Genomic DNA, 17252 nt, shown 5'->3' with positions numbered 1-17252 from the left:
AAAGCTTCTTAACATCTTTACTATAAAATGCTTAATATGTTGTTTGTCTCTATTAGTGTTGAATATTTACTTTAGTACTTAATAATTATGATCAAAGCTTTCAGGAATGACTGGCTGTTTCCTATAATGAACTATTTGGATAACTAACTTAATTAGTCAACTTATCAATTTGTGCATTGTTACCCATGTAATGCAACCAGATGATGAAGATTCATTAAAAGAGTTTTTTCCTGTGAAACAAAATAGGTCTAGGAAATGAAAAGGAAATACTTGCTCCAGTTTTGTGTATATTTGTCTCAAATTCAAACATTATATATGCTGCATAGGTTTTACATCTGTGAGCCACTAAGTAAACATTATTTAAACAATACAGAAAAATTAAGACTTCCCAGCTCAAAGAGAAACTTCATTATGTATAAAACTTCAAATATGTGAGAAGTGTATGCCAAACATTCTTGTAATTATGAGTAAACAAACTACACAGTTTGGTTTTTTGGTTTTTTTTTTTTGAGCTAGCTAAATATGAGACCCTTAGGGTTAGAGATGCATTCTTCAATAATGGTATCAGCAACATGTCCAGAACTTCATTGTCATGATATTTTTGCATATTTGGGAAAAAAGGGTTTTTTTCCAGTTTTACTATAAAGCTGTCCATAAAGTAATGTGATATGCTGGATACACCTCATTGCTACAATTAGTCGCAAAGTAGATTTTCATCAAAATATGTATCAACTTAAAGAACAGGAAGCTTTCAGCCAGGTCATATCATTCTTATCAAAATCTAAATTAAAATTATTAATATAATTTGTATTCACATTATTTTCTGAGATATGGACAGGTTTCAGAATACTTGCAGCTTTGGTACAGCAGATCTACTTGTGTACTGTGACCTATGTAATGCAACCAAACGATGAAGGTTCATCAAAAGTGTTTCTTCATGTGAATCAAAATAGGTGTAGGAAGTAACAAGATTTCAAAAACTTAAAGCAAGGAAACATAATTAAGCAGAGAGAATTACTCAGTTTCATCAGTTTTACTGTCTTTAGCAGTTTCCTTTCTGTCACCTTCCGTGATAAAGTCATAACTGTCTTTTTTTTTCTCCTTATAATTCTGTTTTGTAACTAGTGTTCTCAACAGTCTTTCACAGACTCCTTTAATATGTGGTGTAATCCCAAAAACATTGTGTTAAACTCATCCAGCACTGACCCTGCTGCAGAGTGGACATGGGTTTCTAATACAGCATAACATGCCATGCGTTTCACTCAGTCCTTTGCAGAAATCTGGAACTATTAATAGAATATGTTAGGCATATACTTTGATTCAAACTAGAAGTGGCCTCAAATCAATTCAAACTGCGTATCAATGGGTGTTTGAAATTGCTAGTAAGTGATCATTTAGGCTTACTCAACAGAATTAACAGTCGCATTCACATGGTTTTTCTTCAGAGTCCTAAATTCTATATCTTAGATTCTGAAGTCTCTGCTCAGGAATGACTATAGTTGACTCAATGGGATTTAGCATAGTCAACTGCAGGAGTGATTCTAGAATTCATATGTGAACTATAACAAGTGTATACATGAGAAAAATATATTTCTGTGCCTCCATACTATGTTATAAACAACCCAAATCTTACTCTTAATTTTACTAGAATCAAATCATCTGGAAGGGAACAAGTGTGCCACATAAGGCCTAACAAACAAAAATGATGTTTAGGGGAAGATCTATGAATGTACCAGTTGCGGAAACTATGAAAATTCACAACTGGGAACTGTCCTCTGGTAGTTTACTGATGGATACATTTTATTTGGTTTTGACTAAAAAATATATATTATTTGAAAGATATTGCAGACTGGTTTAGCTAAGGAAATAATTAAGGGCAATGAGTTTAAATACTAATTTGGAATGGGTTTTGTGTACTTTTGCTTCCTAATGCACAACAGCAGCAAGTTGTACCCAGAGCAGTCTTCTGCAGGGATATACTAAATGTTGGTTTCCCTCAAGACTTATTTTATCTATAACTTGGATTAGATTTATCTATTTCCTTAGGCAGATAAATAACTTGTCTCATTCATGTTTCTATCGGGATGGCTGCATTCATTTTTAAATTGCAGTGATTTATTTTTTTCAGTGCTGTAAGCCATACTAGCATTTTAATTTGTAGACTTGTCCACATATTTTAGCAGAATTAGATGGCGAATCCTTGACCAATTAAAGGTAATGCTTCAAAAACTTCAGTGTGGCAGAGTTTCCTCCATAGCAGTAATATTCTTTGCTGTGGAGCTCCTAAAATCTGAAAAATTTTCTCCCTGGCTACGGCAGACTGAAAGCATGTGTCCACTCTTTGTTATAGAAAAATTTAGTCTTAAATGCATATTCTGTAATTATGGTGCATGTAATTATAGCTGGAGAATGAAGATGTGAGAAAAAACACTGAGGGACATTTAATTCAACTGGTCTTTTGGAACTTACAGGTTGAACTATTGAAAGACAGCCAAAGAAATAATTCTGAAATTACAAAATACTTAAAACCTCTTTTTTGAAACTGTCCTTATACCAATCCTATGAGTAAGACAATTCCTTTGGGGTGAGACCCACACAGGTGATATAATTGCAGTTGTACCAAACTATGTATATTGTCTGGGATTTCATATGCTGTGGTCTGATTTTCATGATAAATGCACAACTTTGATTGTATTTCAGCTGAACATCATTCTTCAGTTCTAGGAACTTCAAAAATTGATCTTCCTGTTTCTCAGAGGTGTAAAATATTTCAGAATAATGCTGCTGAAAGAATCATTTGGGTTTTCTCATTCAGAGAAGGAGAGAGAGGAGTGTCCTTAGAGGAAAGTTGAAGAGCTTTTACATTCATTTCCACTAAAAACTACATACAAATACTCATCCAGATTTTGTAGTTGCTTTCAGGCAGATCCAGCAAAGTCCTTGGCAGATCTGTGTGAACATAATTTCAACTTCATTTCCATAGTTTTCAGGTAAATGTATGGGGGGATCAATAATAATAGACATCAACATCATGAAATCTAATAAAATACTAGGTAAAAAGCCTTGAAGGTCTTCAAATTTCCACGAATAGTCTCACTTCAGTATCTTTTTGATATTGCTTAAAATTCAACATTTTAGCTATGTCTAGCAAACTCCAGGCATTATGTTGCACATAGTTATCATGCTATTCTGAAATTATAATTTTTAAACTCTCTTGAGCTGCACAGGGTTTTATGGTGTGCTAAAGTTCACCTGTGCAGACAGAGGCATCACATCATTACACAGCTACCCTCACCTCACCCTGCACAGTGTTGTTTGATATTATCACCTACTTTTAGTTTCATCTGTCTTAGAAATAGATGATTTGACTCAAGTTACAATTCTTTTTATCCCCTTACACCTTAATACTGAGCTGTTTCATAACTTTATCCAACCTAGCACTGAGGTAAAAAAAAGAAACCTACATTGACCTTTGAAGTCCAGATTCTGCAGTAAACAGCCCTGACATCCTGTGACAAAAAAAAAAATAAAAATCCGCTGTTCTTTAAAACTTTGGAAGCTGCTGTTTCATCTTGCCATCAAGTAAGAGCAACAACTGACTGTTTCTGAGGAGCTTTACAAAGTTAAGACATTTACTGTCCTTGGGAGTGGTGCTTGATTGTTAATTACTTTGCCAACAGAGTGTTGTGATAACTTTGACAATGCACCACAGATTTTAATTTCTCCTTTCTCGCTGGTTGTCTTACCCAACTCAAATAGCCATGTCACTGTGTGGGAACACAATCCATCACAGAACAGAACCTCAACAAGGACTGCAGACACAACCATAACCCAAATTTTCTTACATGTGTTCTTTTCTCCTAGATTCAGTAGAGTTTCTTTCTGTTTCTCCCAGTACAGCTCAAAATATTGTCCCTAGCTGAAGTCTCAGTGTTGACAGTTCACAAGGTGTTCAGAGGTGTTTAAAGCACTAGGGACTCTGAGCCTTCAGCTGACTTTTTGTGGGTGGCCATCTGTACACAGACAACCCCACTGAGGTCAGCCCAGGTGCAGTTCTCCTCTGAAAGCAACGGTGTGTTGGTAGCCTCACATGGAAGGCTGTCAGCAAAATTACATTGCTTCTCTTTTTTCTAACAAAGCCTTGTTTGCAGTTCAGGTGTTTATTTTGAAATAGTATCATTAGTATTATTTCCTGAATCTAGAAAGAACATGCATCTCATTGATTCTGAGCTGACATAAATATGATCTACTATCAGGGAAAATTGCTGTGAAGGGATATAACACAGAAATTTACTGGAGTGCCCTGTATTCACAGGCCCAGACAGGAATTTCTTGAAGCCTGTCTTCACTGGAAAATAGTAATGCATCAATAGTCAAACTTTCCTCAGCAAGGCACTTGCATCTACAGAAGATTTGTCAAAAAAAGTTTTTCAGAACTGTGTGAAAATTTCTGATTCAAAACAAGGCCCACATCAAACCAGCATCCTTTAATATTCATGCAGGCATGGTGGAATTATTCTCCCACGCATGACTGAGACTGCTGCGTCTAAGGTAAGTCCTTCAGCCTCTGACATTTAAAGTTGTTTCATGCCCAGTGAATACTTGATTATGAAAAAATAGTAAAGCAGCTTTCATGGAAAAGAATAACAACCAAAGAAAAAAGGGTGAATTGATACTTCTGAGAAAGCTGAGTTCAGACTCCTGGTTTAAATCAGGCAATACAAGGTTTTCTGCACCCCAGGCACGTGCCCCTAACACAAATATAACAACCGTCATGTGTGGAGCTCTTCCCTTCTCTTCCCTTCTCTTCCCTTCCCTTCCCTTCCCTTCCCTTCCCTTCCCTTCCCTTCCCTTCCCTTCCCTTCCCTTCCCTTCCCTTCCCTTCCCTTCCCTTCCCTTCCCTTCCCTTCCCTTCCCTTCCCTTCCCTTCCCTTCCCTTCCCTTCCCTTCCCTTCCCTTCCCTTCCCTTCCCTTCCCTTCCCTTCCCTTCCCTTCCCTTCCCTTCCCTTCCCTTCCCTTCCCTCCCCTCCCCTCCCCTCCCCTCCCCTCCCCTCCCCTCCCCTCCCCTCCCCTCCCCTCCCCTCCCCTCCCCTCTCCTCTCCTCTCCTCTCCTCTCCTCTCCTCTCCTCTCCTCTCCTCTCCTCTCCTCTCCTCTCCTCTCCTCTCCTCTCCTCTCCTCTCCTCTCCTCTCCTCTCCTCTCCTCTCCTCTCCTCTCCTCTCCTCTCCTCTCCTCTCCTCTCCTCCCTCCCCTCTCCTCCCCTCCCCTCTCCTCTCCTCTCCTCTCCTCTCCTCTCCTCTCCTCTCTTTTGCCCTAGTACAGAAAAACCCCCGAAGATTAGATCTCAGAAAGTTTTGTTGGATGGGAAAACCATTTCCATTTGTTTGTTCTTCTTTTTACTCTGCATCTGAATCACAGCAGCAAATTAAGCAACTATGTCAAGCTGCTGTTTATCAGGACCAAGTAATGAGCAGGAAGAATTTGTGTTGTGGGGGTGGCATCTTCCTGACATGACTTTGATTCTTGAAATGACAGTTTAAAAAAAAAAAAAAAAAGAAAAACATTCAGTTTAACTGCCTTTCCAAAGTACGTAGGTTTTTTCATTTCAGTTTAATGTTCCAAGAAACCCAGCAGCGATGAATAACTTCGTTGATGTGAAAATGCATTTGTTCAGGATTCATGCTAGAACACCTGGTCTCTCCACCAGAACTGTTCTACGGAGAGTTATGGTCACAAAGAAATGAGCTGCATTAATTAAAGTTAACAGAACTTCAAGGTCTACATGCCAGCTCTACAGGGAAAAGCTGAAGTTCAGAGCCACTATGTACAGCTTCTTATTGATGTGGTTTCTAGATCTTTCAGTCTTGCCCTGACCCAAAGACTGTGAAGTAGAGAAGGTTATGTCTGTCCCTTCAGTCCTATTTAGTTGGGTGTGTATTTTGCAACATGTTTGGGAGAACAGCCTGTGCCACCACACTGGGCAGTTCCATCCTTAGCTCCTGTTTCCAGTGGAACTCATCTTAGGCCGGTGGCTGCAGTAGTTCTGGTTAGTGACAACTAACCAGAGATCCTCATTATGACAAAAGTTCTGGTATTATCCTTACAGCCCTGTTCACAGCATTCATTTTGAATGCATATGATAAATATTTCTAATCCTCAGTTTTAAGAAGAGGATGAAAAAATGCTTTGTATCTATAACTGTACAGGAACCAGAAAAAAAGATAATAATTGAATAAACAAGAAACAAACAAATAAAATAATTCCTCCACTAGTTATTTAAAAAGAAACTAAAAATATATTTTAAAAAATATTAATTGCAATTTTGGTTCTTTCTAGCCTTTCTCAGGACTTCTTTCTTACTGGTTTTATTTAATCAAAACATATGCTGGTATAATTTGCTGAAGATGCTGCCTTTCCATTTTGAGACTGCTCTGGGAAGTCAAGTAAAGCCAGTCATGCTAAACAGTGTTCTATGGAGAAGGGGCAGCTGCTTAGATTGTTGTATATTGGCATATTTGTTTTAAAGAGATACACAAATTTACAGCATTTGAGGATCTGGCCCTGATCATGGATATATGACAATAATTCCGTAACTGTAGGGTAATGCAGGAAAATCAGAATGTAGCAGCTGACAAGAAAGTACATTTTATGTTACTTATAAGCTCATAATTTTTGAGTGGAATTAATAATAACAGAATATATAGTTGCATGCACACTCTGTGTTTTTAGTGTGTTTTTTTGTCTTTAGAAAAAGCCAGGTCTGAGCTTTTTCATCTGGTCATAATGACCTTTTGAATGTCTTCTGTCTCAGGAAGACCAGTCTTATGTGCATTCAAAACTGCTGAAGCACAAGCCATACTGTATTCTAAATATGGAAGGCACAAGAACAAATTTTGTATGAATTAGATTATATGAATATACCTGATGTGCTGCACATGCACAGTGTGGAGTTATTCAGAGCATCTGTCATCAGCTACGTTAGGCATCTAACTCTCTGAATCACATCATTGGACATCTCCCTTTCCCACTGACTACACTGAAAATATAAGAGTCAAAGTTTGATCTGTTTAATTAAATCTAAGAGAGATAGTTAAGGCAAACTAACATGGGTGAAATGCCCCTCATCAAAAATTACTTAGCTGTGTGTATCACCTGACACAATTAGTTGCAGGACATAACTGGTTAAAATTACTTGAGCTGAAAAAATATATGTGAGGATTGAATATATTCATTGCTTCCTGAGCTCAGTGCACACAACAGAGCATTAAGGAAAAAAAAAAAAAAAAAGAAATAAGTGTAAAAAAACACAACCCCAAACATAAACAAACACAATAATTAATTTTTATTTCTGTCCTTGTTTCTTTCATGCACCAAGATCAAGAACAGCTTTCTTTTGGACCCATACAACTTCAAACTTTGATTTTAATTTCCTATGCAATCACAGATCCTAGCACCTAGTACTATAAGAAAAAAGACAAAGCCTCCTTCAGCTACTATAAAACTTGTATTCCATCACCCATTCCGACTGGAGTGGTTGACTTTTAAGTTTTTAGAATTGTCAAAGAGTGCCTAAAAGCTTTGGAGGAACACCTTAACCCCAAAGTTTGATTGTGATTGTGATTTAGAGGAGAATTAAGGACATTCAGAACCTCCTCAAAACTAATCTTCCCTTCAAGAAAGTAACAGTGGATATATGAATCTAACTTTAGGAAACTTCATTTTTACATGAGATTTTCAAGGGCATATTTTGAGTGCCTCAGAAACAGCTTATATTGTTTTTGCAGCTTGTCTTAGGTGGTGAAAAGAACCTGTTGAAGCAGAACTCTGCATGAGTGGAGTCACAGCAATTTCTTTTTTTCACAAGGATTTGTGTCCTCCCAGATATTTCAAATGTATTTACAAAAGCTCTCATCACACACAAGGCCATCTCAAATCTTACAGAAACGTAGTGACAAGCCTTAATATTCATGCCCAGATTATGACCATCAGAAAGTTCAGAGGCTTGGTTCTTCACAAAAATAGTGAGGCAGAGCTTCAGGTGATACTAACTGCCACACTACTGAAGTCATGCAAAACCAACAGAAAACACTAAGTCCAGGAAGTGCTTTTGGAGGCTGGATTCAGATCTGGGTATAAAATCGATGCAGCTCCATGTGGGAACAATTGGTTCTGTAATTTCAACTTTCTAAGCAAACTTTAAAATACAACAATTTATAGAGTCATGCTGTGATTAGTCATTGTGAAAGGCAAAAAAGAAAAAAAATGTGTGGTTACTACAGGTTGTAGTATATCATTTTGGTGGCCCTTAATCTGTGCCCAGGAAGTTACTGTTGAGAACTGGACACACATCAACATCTCATTTATAGGAAGTCAGGACTTAAATGTCTGTTGAGAAAAATACTCAAAATTCCCTGACACAAGTTATAGGTACATCTAAGTAGTTTTGAAAAACAAATAAACCCAATACAGAAACCATTCATCCTACACTTTATTGCTGAGGGAGAGAGAATATAATTTTACTTTCTGTCCTGTACAGAAGAGACACAAGCATAGGTTAAAACTTTAAGGGGTTGTCTGATACACAAGTCTCATGTTATTTCTGAACAGAAGAGGGGATTCCATCTGAAATGAATCATGTACTAAATGCATAAAAACCCCAATACCCAAGAAAGCAAGATCAGAGAGAACTCACTGTCTTTTGGACTGCTCTGCCGGAACCTTTCCAGGTCCACGCTGGGGGGTCTGCTGGGTTTCTGTGGGGGCTGGCCCAGCTTGAACAGCGGGGGCAAAGCCTTCCGCTTGGGGGTTCCTGAGCTCCTGTCCCCATCCTCTTTCTCTTGTGATCCACCCGATGGCCTTCCTGCAGTAAGCACTGTGTTCATCTTATAGAATTTAGGAGAAGAAGAACTTGATTCTTCCTGGATGATTTTGTTGAGAAAGATGTTCTTGGCAGCACTCATTCCCTTTTCTTCAGTCTTTTCATCCACATTTTCAGGGTTGCCTTGAGATGAGCTGGACCAGTGGCCAGTAGGCTTCAGAGCCATGTTAGAAAAATGACTGCCTGCAGCTTCGGCAGCACACTTACTATTTTCATCCATTTCCTTTGCTGCTTTAAATGAGTGTATATTTGGTCTAGGTCCTTTTTGCAGAAACACATTTTTATTAGAAGAGTCTTCGTTGTGGGAGACCTCATGGTTTAGAGATGGTTTCTGTGCAAGGGGTGGCTTAGAGAAAGTCTTGGGCTCATTTTCTTGTGTTGCAGACATGAACTTTTCCTTAACTCCGGCTACTTTTGAAAATGCTGGCTTTGCCTCACTCTCCTGTGGTGCAAAATTTGAATTTGGTTTTGTTCCCAGAGGGTTTTTTTCTTTTTCATGAGGAGCAAGGTTAAGGAACTTGTTCCCTGCAGGTTTTGGATACAGAGGCTTTGGTTCTTCTTTTGCCAAGTCACTTGTTTTAGTGGGGGTTTTAGTGCATCCAGCTTTTCCATCATTTTCTCTGTTAGTTGCCTGAAGCTGAACCCCAAACCTTTGTGTCACTGGTTTCAAATATGGGGGCTTTGGATCCTTCTCTGTTTTATCATCAGTTGAAGGCTTGACCCCCAGAGGAGGCTTTGGATGAACAGGTTTGTGAAAGGTACTGGGTCCTGAGGGAGCACTTGCATTTCCTTGACTTGCAAATTTCTCAAGTGCTGCTTTCCTTGTCTGTAATCCTGTATGGCTAGGTTGTCCTGGGACTTTGAAGGGTCGACTGTTACTAGAAACATCCTCTGTGGGGTTGTGACCTGTGTTAAATTTCGCCATGAGGGACTTCACATCTGTCTTGCCATCCTATAAGCATAAAGAGAAAAAGAAAGAGTAGCAATGAGAAAGTCTCCGTTGCAGTGTTCACACATACTGTACTTTAAAGAGTTTCCTGGTCTGAGGCTTGTAGTACTGCTGATTGGCTGTGGAGATACTATAGTACATCTTCCTGTAGGGTTAGAGAAGCTGAGCATTTTGTTATATCCTTGCTGTGGTTATACAATCTTCTAAAATTTTCAGTGCAGGCACTGCCTTTAGAGAGTGGACATACTTTTGGGCATACTATAATTTCTGTTTATTTCTGGAATTGGGAACTGGACACATAATAAATATAAGAAAATACATACTACTTTAAAATTAATGTATCCCTAAAAATACGAGTGTTCTGCGGTGAGAAGCATACATAGACTGTACTAGAACCTGGATTATGTACCAGACTAGCATTATTCCTGCCAACTCTTTGGAGAACTGTAAGTTCCTTTGTGAAAGCAGAATTTCTTCTGGTTTGGGTGTTTTTCTTTCCCTTCTCAGCAGTTTTCTTCCTTGCTGCTCCCCCCGCCCTCTCTTTGCCCTTGTTTGTCTTCTCCATTTTGTATCTTAAAAAAATGTGCATGTGTGGATAGAAAATGAAAATGTGTGGAGTAAAGGAAGAAATTACAATCAATACACCCAGATACTGTCAAAGATAATTAACTTCTTGGGGAAAAAAAAGAAAAAGTTGAACAATTCCAAGTGGATAAAACTCAGCTTCATTCAAAAATGTTTTAACTGGTCAGCCCTATTTGATACCTTTTCAGGACCAGTCTTTAATACAAACTGAGAGCAAAAGCTCAATACGTTTGAATTCAGTATGATTCAAAACACAGTGAAGTGAAGGGTAGGGGCAAAGGGGAGTGAGCTGGTCTCACTGTGCTGGGCTGGGATCACCTTTGAGTTCCAGGAGCCCTCTGCAGCAGGGAGTCCTTTCCCAGCCAACAGTGGCAACAGGGGTGCAGCTATGGCAGATAAACTGGCCTATCTGATTCACAACTTGAGTGGGATCTGTTTGTGTGTGTAAGTTAAAATATAAGACTAATGGTACAAAACAGGGATGTTATAACTAGGAAGGGCTCTGTATCATTTGTTTGGAAACAAACTACAAAGCACAATAAATAGCCACCTGAAAAAAGATTTTAGAAAGGTGGAAGAATGAACTGTGTCTTCACTCAATACAGTTCATCAGGTGTTCAGTAATTTTTTTACTTCATTAACAAAAGCTTCTAAATTCGGGTTTTGCTCCTTTTGCCCTCCCTTTGATTGTATCACATTACATGAATTGCCTGTCTTGTTGAAATAGTTTTAGCTGTGACTTCTGCAATTTAAAGTTAACTTCCCCAGTCTTTCAGTATCACGGGGAAATTCAGTCTTTACAAACTGTTTGTATTATACTACAAAGTTACTTACAATAAATGCAGCCTAAACAAAATAAACATATACAAAACTTATCCTCAGAGCACCATATTGTTATCTCTTTTGCACATATAGGGAAGGGAGGAAGTACACATTTACTATGGAGATTATCATGTTTAAACCATCTACTGCTGGTTGATGCATATGCAGTCACACACACAAAAAACTACACTGCAGACATATGTATATGTATCACTAATCATTCACGATTTCACCCACAATACCTCACAAAGCACTGATTTTACCCACTTAAACAGAAAGTTAAGCTAACTGTAGTGCCAGAGAGAATAACAAAGCCTTTTGTCTCTGATCTCTTTTGATTTTTTACTAATGTGTGCTTTTTTTTTTTGTAACTTCTGCAACAAAATCTAAACCATCAGAGATACTACAACTTTACCCCAGTGTCTGAAGTCTTCAGAATTTATAAATTACAATCTGATCATCTGCTTGGCAAACTCAGTGGCTCATTTCTTTTGAAAGTTATAGCAATAAATTGCTACCTCTTCCATTTGAAATTTAAGAAAAAATACTGTGTCAAACTACAATAATGTGAAACTTCTAGACAAGAGACATTCAGCATGTGGACCTTTAGGAAACTAGAAATGTGGCTTTGAAGAAACATTTCTTGTTATGATACATGGTTTCTGAGACGTTTTCTATGTCTTTGCAATAGCAAGATCAATTACATTCATACATGCTTTCAAATGCACTGAACCATTCACTACTGCTATGTTAGGACTATCAATGGATTTCTTTTAATAAATTTCTTCCCAGCACTTTGTACAAACCTTGCTGTAGTCATGCAGATATACAAGATCATGCAGATTTACAAGCTCTTTAACAGTAAAAAGCTCCTGGGTGAGTGGAAGGGTTTACAATCAACAATGTAGCCTCTCTCATTTACTTACAAGTGAGTAGTACGTGGTAAAGCTAACACCAAGAATCAGAAGAAAGTAAGAAATCCTGTGAAATCTTTCTGCTTTTTTTTTTAATGTATGTTGCCAGTTCCTGCTTTCGTAAGCTACATTATACTAGAAGCCATATTGTGGATTTTAATGCACAACCTGACTGGCCAGGTAGACATTTGGGGAACTGGGAAAAAGAGAATCTTTTATTTGTGGTCCTGCTCATCGAGTAATCTCCGCAGTTTCTGTGTTTCCTTTCCCAGAAGCACAGCAGTTACCTATTCCATTAGCACATACAATAGGTTGTAAATCGTTAAATGGGAACTTGAAAAGATTCTGAAGTGAGATTAAGTTCACCCTGCCCTTCCCCTCTAAAGTGCAAAGAGCCTGTGGGACAGAGGAGTGTCATGCAAGAAACACTTGGGTTATTTTCTCAACTTTCTCTTTGTGAACTACTGGGAAACTCAGTGCAAAATATTTTGGCTTTTCAGCTTCTGATCTGAACTGGAAGCAGCACATAACGTGCACACTAACATTTGCTTTGATATGAGATAGTTGCATTATTCAAATATGATTGCTCAAATCTCAAAAAATTTTAGTTCCCATGCCATATCATCAAGGAGATTTGTATATGCAGTGCTTTCCCAGCCTCCCACTGTCTTCAGCAGAGACTCACACAGATACCAAGATACACTTGTACAGAATTCTTCCTCGACAAGATCTTAATTACACCTCAGTATAAACAAGTGCAATTCTCCATTAGAAGTACAGTGTAATGACAACACAAGAAATACAAAGGTTCCAACCGTATTCCTCCTGAATTTACTGTGAATATTCCAGTCACAACTAGCAGCCTGATTAAAAAAATTATTTTTTTTTTTTTAGCATAGATATGCTCTCATTATTTGCTTTCCAGTCTTGGTGAGGCCAAAAGATCATTTCACTTCGACTTGCCCTTGTGGTTGCCCTTTCTTCAAACAACAATATTGAATCAATGAAAGGAATAGCAGATGTGTGTGCATACGATCCTTAATTAAGCAAATGAAATATATGTAACTGTTGACTGTACAAGGAATTATGCAGTTCTTCAAAATACATGCAGATCTGATTTATAAAGGAAAAAAACCCATCTTTTCACTTCTGATCTGTAACTTTTTCCTTTCTATTCCCAAGTGATATGGTCTAAACAGGCTTTTTAAAAATGTAGTCTTTTATCAGAATCAGATCTTGATGAGTCTGCTGGAAAGCAATGAAATAGATATTATAAAGCTATCCCTTTAAGAAGTGTTTCTACTCATGAATTCTGTGACAGTGAAAGACAAGCTGATAACCAATAAGGGAATTGAGCTCTAACCCATGGACAGGATATAAGGAATAAGGAACTGGACTGAAGGGCAAGAAAAATGACATGCAAGTTATAGAAAAATACAGATCTGAAAATTATTTGGCAACTTTATAAAGGCCTGATTTAGTTTCTACTGAAGTTAATGGATTTGAGGGAGTTTAGCTGCTTGCACAAGATGTTAGTGCCATTCTAAATTCGTGATAAATATTGCTTGACCATTTCCTTTTCCAGACAGAGAGATTTCAGAATTATCATTATGCAACTTTGTTGTTTCCAGAAGAACTAAATCGTTGCTTTTCTTCCCCTTGGGTGTAGTTCTAATTACTAGTTAAAGACTCTAATAGTGAGTGAAGCATTTGGAAGGTGGAGTTAAGATGTTGCAGTACTCTGTGCCTATGAATGTAGGTAGCAGAAGTACAAAAAGAAGGGAGAAAGACAGCATCTGCCCAAACAAAAAGACTTGCTAATACAGTGGTTGTTATACACGAGGAATGAGTACTCATCAGATACTAAACAATGAAGAGGCAGGCTATTCTGGTGTCTGGGGGTTTTCTGTAAGGCAGACCTCTAGGATGGACAGGATAGACAGACATCTAAGGAATCCCCCAGTGAGATGCCTCAATGTTATTCTGAGAGCATCATTTCAAACATCCCTCTAACACCAGCAAGATGAACCCAGCGCACGGATGAGGACACACAGTTGTCAAATTTAGACAAGACAGTGTTGCAGCCTGATCACACTATATTCTGTATCTTTTCCATTGTGCATTCCTCTACACCTTTGTTGTCCCTCTCTTGTCACTTTTTCTCATCCTCTACCTAATCATAAGACCAACTACTTCATATTGCAGGAATATGACAGGAGAATATAGTTCATCCACTCCGGGTCAGTTTGAGACCAGGACTAGTGGAGGCATACAGCTTGACCAGAACAGCCAGATGACATCCCAGATTGGTCCCAAAGTATTGCTGTCACAGCCTATGCATGAGGCCAAAGCATCTATCCATGCATGGTCATTTCTTCACCCTATGTCCTGATAAGTTCAGCATGAAGTTTTACTTTTATTTTCTTGCTTCTTTTTGGTACCTATCTACATCAAAATCAGAAAAACTATCAACCATTAGCAACTCAGTCTGTGCCACAGAAGCCTGGCAGCTTCAATTTTCCACACAGAAGTTCTGTCCAATAAAAACAGACTAACTAATATCCCATCTTGAAAAGGGATTTTTTTTTTTTTTTTAACGTGGCTTTATATAAACACAGAGTTTAATGATACTTAATATTTTGGGCTTTTAAAATTCTTTTTCTCATATGCTAATCAACAGCTTTAGAGTAATCCAAATTTTCTAGTGAGTCTGCCCAGAAATGAAGCTGACAGATCTCTCTTCACTCACAACCCTATTTATGTGTAGTATATACAGTGACTGCCTTATTAACATCTTTGATTTGACTCTGGTTATTCCATTAAAGATAATGTAACATCTCCAAGTCTCATGGAAGAAAAACTTGAGTTCCTGAAACTGAAAAGTTCCTACCCTTATTTCTAGAATTTGAAGGTCTCATATGATTTTAATGGAAATTTTGTGCAGTTTTAAGACATTGAGCACCATTCTAAATCCAGAAAGAAAAACTGGAAAGAAAAATGTTTTCCATGACTCACTACAAACAAAATACATAAACTGATATCTCAATCCAGAGTATGGTATATTAAAAAATACCTCACCCACAAACCACCAACCAATCACAGATAATGCAAAAGGAATTACTAGAAAATAATTGCCTTTAATCACAGAATCACAGAATCATCTAGGTTGGAAAGGACCTTGAAGATCATCTAGTCCAACTGTTAACGTAGCACTGACTGTTCCCAACTACACCATAGCCCTACTACACCATATTTAAGTGATACCATTTCTGTTATTATTCAAAATGCAAAGGTCACTTAAATTAGGACTGCTCTTAGCAAAATTTCAGGGAACCAAACACAAAACTTTGAGAGAGGAAAGTCCATTTTTTCAACTTGGCATCTTTTCAGCTCCACAACTAATTGTAAGTAAGATCTACAATTAAAATTTCCATTTATATGAGGTTATATTGTAATACCTTGTACTGATTCTATTTCTCCTGGAAATTTGCATGTTTATTTCTAAGACAAACATGTACAACAATTTACCTGGATTCCCCAAAGCTCTCCAATGCCTTTTGATAAAGGCAGAAAAACTGGCTCCCTCAAAGAGACAATCCAAGGTGTATTACCTTAACAGCCTGGTCTGTTTGCTAAGAGGAGTTCTGCTTCTCACCGAGGGTTTGCATAAGAATGTTGCGTGAGGGTTTCATTATCATGATCAGTAGAGAAAACTGCTCTCCTCAGGATATTAGGCAAGAAATGGTAGGGGAAAAGGGAACTAAAATGTGTTCAGACTGTTTGGCTGCTACCATCAGCAGTGCTCACCACGTGATATCAAAAGTATTGCATTTACCCCATATTGCAGAGTCCTGTGAAGCTATATTGGTGCATACAAGCTTGAGTCTTTACCGAATAATGGCTAATGAAATGTATGGGATAATTACAAGTGTAAAGATAAGAGTGGACTACACTCTTGGGTGATCAAGTCTAGTCCCCTGCTACCATCAAGAATCACTGCATACATTCCCACTCATCAGGTGTCAGCTAATGTGTTTGCTTGCTCCCACCTTTGCCAGGAGGATCTCAGGAGATTCAGCTGGCCAGTTTTTTAAGCTTTTGCTATGTGGAGTTTTTTTTTTTTTTTAAAAAAAACTGCGATCAGACATTTCTTCTGCCCTTCTGCCTGTGAGTTCATTACACAAATCAAAGACTTTGCAGGATGATATAGGGTAGGAAAACTGATATTGAGAAAATAAGCTTCACAAGAAATTCTAAACCTATGTTTGTGCTGAAGGTAAGCCCAAACCATGAAGGCAGAACCCTCTACTAAACAGCACAGTGAAGCTGCTGGAGCTCTGCACAGGGATGAGATTGCAGAAGCAAAATTGTGTGTCTTTGAGCTTCATGAAAGGTTGACCCTTCCTCATTGTCTATCACTTCTTCTGCACAACTTTCTTAGTATTTTTTGAAACATTTTTGGGTGTCAAAATAAAACATTGGAAGTGCTTGATACTTCCAGCTTAGTTTTACAAACACTTCTGTCTTAGCTAGTTCAGAGGCTTATTAGAGTGCTGGATGGAGCTTCTGTGAGTTAAAAACACTGCCACATGGTTTATATTTGCCATTTGCCAATGATTACAATTTTTTTTGTTACATAACACAAAGTTGGTTTTTTTTAGAGGGAGAAATGCAGTTCTTTATGCTATTCATTCAGCTAAACACTGTATTTTATTTATAAAATCATATTTATTTGTGAAAATAAACAATCATCACTGATGATGAAGCATATACTATTAATATTAAGGCAGATTAGACTTTGTGACTGTTGCTATTCTATCTGATGGCCTTCATGACTGTTTTAAGGTGCTAACTGTAGCAATATAGTCCTTTTGCACGGGTAAACACCATTGCAAGTGTTTGCACACAGTATCAGTGTTAGACAAATCATGCAATGATCAAAGAATGAGCTTATCTTTGCAACTCTGAATGCTAGACAGTTTCTGTCATCTTCTCTTTTATCCAATGCTCAGAAATAAATATATCTCTAAGTGGTAGAATGCTGCTGAGAATATAAATGGCAACAAACACAATGAAAATATGTGTTTATGGTGTGAAATTGCTGT

General features: G+C 37.9%; 1 protein-coding gene across 6 annotated transcripts in view; it reads right to left on the bottom strand.

The window, feature by feature from the left end:
* FYB1 (FYN binding protein 1) overlaps positions 1-17252 on the bottom strand; it is a 67720-nt gene that overhangs the window by 34194 nt on the left and 16274 nt on the right. For 4 of the 6 annotated variants that reach the window (XM_074812899.1, XM_074812902.1, XM_074812903.1 and 1 more), the window contains exon 2: positions 8692-9829. In XM_074812899.1, the coding sequence (XP_074669000.1) occupies positions 8692-9829 (1138 nt within the window). Of the gene's footprint in view, positions 1-8691; positions 9830-15675; positions 15832-17252 lie in introns of those variants that run through there. The other 2 variants (XM_074812900.1, XM_074812901.1) reach the window with 2 other exon arrangements.

The sequence above is a fragment of the Strix aluco genome, chromosome Z, assembly GCF_031877795.1.
Source record: "Strix aluco isolate bStrAlu1 chromosome Z, bStrAlu1.hap1, whole genome shotgun sequence".
NCBI classification, from domain to species: Eukaryota; Metazoa; Chordata; class Aves; order Strigiformes; family Strigidae; genus Strix; species Strix aluco.
The sequence above is the reverse complement of the archived record's forward strand: the minus strand, read 5'-3'. Positions and strand labels throughout refer to the sequence as shown.